General features: G+C 37.8%; 1 protein-coding gene across 3 annotated transcripts in view; it reads left to right on the top strand.

The window, feature by feature from the left end:
* LOC137990823 (carbohydrate sulfotransferase 11-like) overlaps positions 1-6,343 on the top strand; it is a 26,010-nt gene extending 19,667 nt beyond the window's left edge. For 2 of the 3 annotated variants that reach the window (XM_068835933.1, XM_068835934.1), the window contains exon 4: positions 4,943-6,343. In XM_068835933.1, the coding sequence (XP_068692034.1) occupies positions 4,943-5,857 (915 nt within the window). In that variant the 3' untranslated portion in view covers positions 5,858-6,343. Of the gene's footprint in view, positions 1-1,545; positions 1,626-4,942 lie in introns of all 3 variants that reach the window. The other variant, XM_068835935.1, reaches the window with a different exon arrangement.
* The last annotated feature ends 1,157 nt before the right edge of the window (positions 6,344-7,500 follow it).

Below are 7,500 nucleotides of genomic sequence, written 5' to 3'. Positions count from 1 at the left end.
TACTTGAACTCTCAATCAAGTGTCCATCATTTTGATGTTTCCAACTGTGAGCGTGGAGTTAAGGAACTGTCATACCTGGAAGAAAAACTTATTTCAAGTTTTTAGGGTTAGGGTTAGGGTTATATTACTGCACTGTTTTTGTTAAACAATAAGTTGTATTTAGTTAGTGAACTACTTTGAACTGCTAAACTGAGGTCAGCATTATGAAGGATCTGGTGCTTCCTTCAAGATTCAAGTTGACTTTCTCCACTGGCTGGCTTTACAAACAATGTTATTGTGTTTTGTCTTTCAATTTACATGTTGAGAACACAACAAATGTCATGGTATTAAATTACTGATCAGAGTATCAGTGTTTTAAATATCTTTATACTCCATCCTATGCAACTGGTTCACACGTCTACCATTCTTGAATTGACTTCTTATAAATCTTGCTAAATCATATGACCCCCCCCCCCCCCCTTAACTTTGTACCAGAAAAAAACAATAGCCCCCCCTCTTTGCTAATTTAAAAAAGCCTTGCCCCCTTATTTTTCCCCCACCCCCCGGTCATAAATAATGACCGATCCCCTATCATTTCATAATCTGTTTTTCAGATTTCGTTCTTGCGCAGCTTATCCTGCAAATGTGCCAAATTTGGATATTCCTCCTTATATTATAATTAATACAGGGTGGTGGATAAAACACTGACCCACAGTCCATGGACTACCCAAATGGACTACCCTAGAATGGACTAACTCCTAAAAAATATCATTTCGAATGAGTACTATTGAAAGAACTGAATTGATTATAAAATCATAGTTTAATTGCACATACCTTGTTTATTTTCGTGTGCGCGCATGGTGACATGCAGATAAATCCAAGAATTGCACTGGTTGCACTTCACTTACATGTTGTAATCGGCCATCACAACAATAACAGTACCGAAAGCTAACCTGTTTAAAACGGTTGCTTAGACTTAAAAACTGTTGATCAACACTGTTTAATTAAAATGGGTGTTTAGGCTTAGGTAAGCGCTGTTTGAGACGCGGCTTACATATAGAAACACAGTACTCATTTGATTAAGTATTTATAGGGTAGTCCATTTGGGTAGTCCATGGACTGGGGGTCAATGATTTTGTCCAACACCCAAGTACAGCGTTAATTTCTTTTTCAATAAACGCAACCTGTCAAAAAGTACCATCAGTCTGTCAATCAAGGGGCCTGACTAATTGTGCAAATCGAGTAACCAGATAGCTTGGTTTGGAGTCGAAGTGTATCCTTTGGTCTGCATTTTGTTAGCTAGTGTTAGCATTTCCCTCGTAAGAACCACTATCGGTGCTAAAAGCTGGTACCGAAATCATACTGGACTGAAGAAAAGTCTCCTGATCTCGTCCAGACTGAGTTCCGACTTCTTTCTATAGCTAATGGTGAGAGTCAGACGGTCTGTCCGGGGTCTTTTTTGAGAAGCTGGTACGGTCCGTTGTAGATTAGGAAGGACGATATCAGTGTCCATGACTACGCTGGTTCACCCGTTGGGAGACCCATAATGGACTCGTCCTCTTTCAGGTGCAAACGGGCGTCACCTTCGTGATGTTTGGCTGTAGCAGTTTTGCCTGTGGAAGAAGTTATTTACGGCTCCTCTGACCGTGAGTGTACTTGCGCAGCGTTGAGTGGGTCTAACAACTGCAGGGAGACTTGCAGCATGCAATCAAAACGTCGCGATGTACACCACAAATCACAACACATCGTGGGACAAACGATAATACCTTAATATTGAAATATCAGTATAGGTAATTACATGATTTCGGGTGACGTGCAATTTGGAATAAATAAGCGCGCGTATATTTTTTTCAAATTTGAACAAACGGTGTCGAGAAATTGCCCGAGAAAAATCATGTGATTACTAATAGTAACTTGATATACATGGAAAATATCGTAATTAACGAGTAGAAACGCACCGTATCACCCAATCACGCAAAACTTGCGCCATGGGAGATCGCGTTTGTTTGACCATGTGAGATTATCTTTGATTATTGACCAATCAGAATGCTGTGTTTGTTACCTTTTTTGCACTGAATTACCACCTTTCTGCAATGTGTTACCTGGAAACTGCATTTCTCTTGGCCAATTAGAATGGAGATATTTTGCCATGTATATTGTTAGTATAAAAACCAGGGGGGTGGAGGGGGAATTTGAATACCTCTTCCTTTGATTTTAATTAAAATTTGCTAACTAAATCAATGGCTAAATGAAAGATATATCAAGTGAAACTAATAGAACAACAATGAAGCATTTTTCCTTTTTTGCTGATTTATATCCTTTCTTTATAAGTTATTCTTTAATTGTTTCCTTGTCTTCGGGCGTAAATTCTTTTCAGTATTCAGAGTTTTTTTTACTTATTTAGCGATTGTTTCACCACCTTTTCCAAACAATGCTGTCCACAGCCTTATCACATATGGGGCAAAATTACTGAATGATGATTGATTGATTGATCACAAATGAGAGGGCGCGTGTGTTATTCAAGAGGACATGATTACTTGATCCTGATTTTTTAACAGTTGCTTTGCTGGACAAGCAAGGTTATAAGATAATCTCTCTTCCAGATTCTGACTCTGATTAAAATTCATTTTCAGCGTTATTTCTCAGTGTAGAACTTTAACTGAATGAAAGAATGTTTGCTGTAATTCTTAAGACTAAAGTGTTCATTGAACCGATTTGGTAGTCAAGTTGATGTTCATTTGTCGCGGCTTTGAACGGGCTTCCTTCAATCATTTTGTTCTTTATGTGATTAACATGTAATCGCAATTTGCTTTGTAGTTTGTATTGTACTTTCAATGTACTCTGTATTTTGTAATGTATTTTCAAAGTTTTCCATGGCAAAATGTGAGAAATTTGAAAATACGCGTGAAGTTAACCCTTAATTACAATCAGGCCCATACGACTACTTAACAATTATTCCGTGAGCGCACATTGGATATAAGATGGTAAATAGCCAGCGAGGAACGTAGCAATCAAAGCATGACAGAATTGTTTGATTTAGATGCTATTGATAATATTTTTCTTCTTGCCCATCTTGACTTAAACATAACACAAATTATATTTTCACAAGATCTATTAAGGACGGTGCCTACTAATTCAAATGAATTTTTGCCCCGATTTATGATTATGCAGGAATGGCAGATTTCAACAAGTGTTATTGAAATCCAAACAGAAAATTAGGGATAACCACGCATTTTTCAAAGATAATTCATGAACAATATTTGTAAAAAGCTCCAAACTATAAAGCAATGTATGGCGTTCTTTCTCAAATTGAAGGTTAATTGTCTCTAAAGAACGCATGGTTACCCCAAATTTTCCTTTTGGATACCAAGAGTACTTAGAAAGATCTACTTTCTCTGCGTAGCTTTAAGCCGCGCAAAAATTTCCTTGTATTGGTAAGCATCATCAAGAGGAAAACCGAATATCTGAAGATGCGCAGAAGGTATGCGCAATAACAATAGTAGGCACCGTCCTTAATTTCTTGTGCTCAAGTCTCAAGTTTACGAGAGCGCTCACCCTCGAAAAATGCCAGATTTTCAATTTATCACCGACGTCATTTTCGTTGTTATATTTAAATTAAAGTCACTTAGGGTTACTACTTAAAAATGGAAGTTAATTTCTAATTCCGGGTACATTTTTATTTAAATTTATTTATTATTGCTTGTAATAATTTATCACCTTTTCTCTTCCTCTACTAAAAACCCCTCTTTATATATTACAAATTTTGTTTTCTCATTTTGCATTTTTCACTAATTTTTTTAAATTTTTATGGATGCTTTTTTTGTTAAATCATGTTTATCAAGAGAAAATGAGGGGACAGAGAGGGAGGCTCAAGGCGTTGGCCGAGATATGTTATGTCCACGAAAGTTAATTTTAGACGAGCGGAAGTCTTTGTTCTACCGAAAGTCTGTCTTCTGAGACGTCCGCATGCAGTTTTGCCTCGCTCTCAAGTTCTTAGTGAAAAGAGAAAATGATGGCGCGCGTGGAAGGCTGATGAATATATATTTTCTTTCAAACATCGGACCGAGGTTGGCCTGCATGCGGACGTCTCGGAAGACTTCCGCTCGTCTAAAAATAACTTTCGTGGACATGACATATCCCAAGGGCTGGACCGGGAGCCTCCTTCTCTGTCCCCTCATTTTCTCTTGTGTTTATTTTTTAAAGTGGTACTACGACCAAAAAAACAATTTTTTTCTTTGGATTTCAAAAGTATGTTAACTAAACACTAACTGACCCAAGTTTTAAGTTCTGATTTTAAAAAGACGCCTGTTTATTTTAACTGGAATTTTCTTATTTATTGGTCCGCCATTACTAACTTTAAAAGCTTGAGAGAGCTGGGTCGAGGAGAAAATGACGTCAAAGACTCACTTGTTTAAGAATGCAATGCGTGTGTACGCGCTGAATTAATATGCAGCACGGGAGTTTCGGGCTTTCAGACTTTTAAACCCGTGTTTTGCATATGTAATAAATTGCGTTTACACGCTGAAATTTTAAGCTAGTGAGTAAATGACGTCATTTTCTCTAGATCCAACCCTCTGAGGTCCAATCGGCCAGTTTTGAACGTGAGTAATGGCGGACCGTGAAATCCAAAACTTACACTCAAAATATACAGCCTTTGGATAAAACTCAAAGCTCAAAATTTTGCCAGTTAGGTGTTAAGCAAACACGCTTTCAAAATCTGAAGAAAGAAAGGAAATGATTTTTTGATCATAGTACCACTTTAAGCAACACTATACGCGCTGGCAAGATGACTCAAAAGATACCTCACAGGCGCTCGATAGTCCCGTAAAACACTCTGATTCCTTCCGTGGGGAGGGGGTGAGATAGGGACGCTATTTTTCTTACTACTTACACAGGTTCTCTTTACCCTTGAAGTAACCTCCCTGAAACTTGCTCAAACTGCGTGTAATTTTCTCTTCCACAGATGAAACCACCCTTACTAAGCGAACCCACAGATCCAGATCTACAGATCATGACCTCCAATGTCCAGCTGTTGGAACAGACACAAAGAGATCGGCAACATCATCTAAGAAGATATTGCGAGTCGTACAATTTTACCGATACTGAACGAAAACTTGACGGAAAAAAATTACGCAATTTTATGGTAAACGATAAATACAAAGTAGTGTATTGCTTTATTCCTAAGGTGGCTTGTACACAGTGGAATAAGGTGTTTTTGACTCTCGACGGCCGCCCGAATGTCACCGATAGAAAAGTTATTCATAACCTTACGAACTTTAAGTTTCTTTCTCAGCATTATTCTGCCGAGGAGGTTGAGTTAAGGCTTCAAACTTACTTCAAATTCTTATTTGTTCGTGATCCCCTGGAGAGGTTGTTGTCGGCCTATGAAGACAAGTTCGGCGCTCATAGACCGACATGGTTTTATTCTCAAACGTTTTATAGGAAAATGGTGGACTACTTCCGTAGCACTGTAGATCGGACATCAGGCAACAAGTTAACATTTAGGAAGTTTATACACTTCATAAGTACCATTGGATTCAATGCGGATCGTCACTGGGCATCGTATTATAACCTCTGTCATCCTTGCGACATTCCTTTTGACTTCATTGGCCACTTCAACGATATGCAAGAAGAAGCTCCCTACGTTCTTCGACGAACTGGAATGGATAAAGTCGTGACTTTCCCACCTTTTATCACCCATAATACTTCGACTAAAATAATCGGAAATTTCGCTACTATTCCCAAAGTTGAAATTTTTCAGCTAGTTAAGCGCTTTGAGAAAGATTATGAAATGTTCAATTACCATTTCCCAGGAGTTCTGTCTGACCTCCTGGGAGATTTTTCAAGTGGAGGTTTACAATCGTCAACCAAAAAGTGACAATGAAATGCCACAGTTAAGTCATGAAATACGCATGAAATCTGCAAAAGTAAACGCTTTTAAATATTCTTTCTTCGTGAGGATCATTAAGGAATGGAACAACTTACCACGACACCTTCCGCTTGGAAATGACATTAATATTAACAAATTTAAGTACAATTTGAAAAAGTGGATGAACATAAGTTAATTAATCCACCGCTTCTTATCCTTTTTTTTTTTAATTTTATTTTTTAATTTTGTTTTCTATTTTATCCCTTTATATATACTGTACATATATTTTATCCCTTTATATATACATAGATTTTTTTTGTTTGTTTGTTTCTATTTTAGGCATGCTCTTTCCTGTTAGTTCTAATTTTTGAAATAATTTTATAACTTGTAAATAGTATTTAAACAAATGCAGTTAGGTAGGAGGCCCTTTAATAGGGATAACCTCTGAATCCTCCTTTTCAGGATTGTTTCTGTTTCTGAATAAAGTATTATTATTATAACATCTTTAGAGCACTCGTCTCCTTTGTAAATGTAGATAGCATAAACTCACACCTGCCGGCATTTACGACTAGTTGCTTGGTTGGGGTCAAGAAAACGTTTTCTACCGAGAAACTGTCCTTAACAGTGGGAGAACTCTTAGAGTAACTCTCGAAATCTAATTTGTGATTTTAAAAAAATGTCTCGTACATTAGCAGATTAACATGACCTGGTAAGCTGGCGAATGACCTGGTAATTTAGCGTGACCATGGCCGTGACCGTGACCGTGACCATAGCAAGAAACATGGCCTGGTAATTTAGCGAATTGCAAATTGTAGGATTTATCAGTTTTAGAAGCAAAATTGCTTTTTATTTGAGAAACTAAATATTTTAAGCAAGAGCCGATACAACGTAGATTTGATTTTAGTGGTGTACTATATTTCGGCTGACCAAACCAGCCTTCTTCAGGTACAATGAGAGTTTACATTGAATTGCTTCTATGAACATATATATATACATATATATATATATATATATATATATAGTAAATGGATGTTGACGTAAGGTATGGGTCGCACTTGGGAAAAGTTTTAATCTTTGCTGGCTAAAAAACCACAAAAATTTGAAACCGCAACCGGAAAGGAAAACTTTTAGATAGAAACAGAGCTAGAGGGTCGCACTAGGGAGATAGTTGTCAGTAACCAGATACTAGATACCACGTCGTTTACCAATGTGCTTTCGAAAGGCATGATATCAATCGCGGTCTAAAAAGAAACAAGTATGCGTCCCGTTGAAGGAGTGCTCATAGTTATTACGGTGATTCTCCCTATGTTCATTCAACTTAACCTACAGCAGTTTGTTGTCTTTCGCTTGATATACGAATGATGGGCAGTCGAACTGATTAACTGATCAGAGAAAGACATCGACGTCGACGAAGGATAGCTCGATCACCATATACCTGGTCAGTTCCCCGCCGGTTAGAGTCGTGGTTTGATCTACACAACTACGACATATCAGTACCAGGGGAATTTTTTCGTCAGCAGCTTCGAGTCACAAGAACTTCATTTAACCGTATTTTAAACCGCGAACTAGAACTGAACTTCCCGCGTGTATCGTTTTTCATGTTACACTGACAAGCGTTGACAGTTACCGCTGTGATTCCCATTGTTTGGCTC

The sequence above is a fragment of the Montipora foliosa genome, chromosome 2 (assembly GCF_036669935.1).
Source record: "Montipora foliosa isolate CH-2021 chromosome 2, ASM3666993v2, whole genome shotgun sequence".
NCBI lineage: Eukaryota > Metazoa > Cnidaria > Anthozoa > Scleractinia > Acroporidae > Montipora > Montipora foliosa.
Note: the sequence above shows the minus strand (reverse complement) of the source record. Positions and strands in the feature narration are given on the sequence as shown.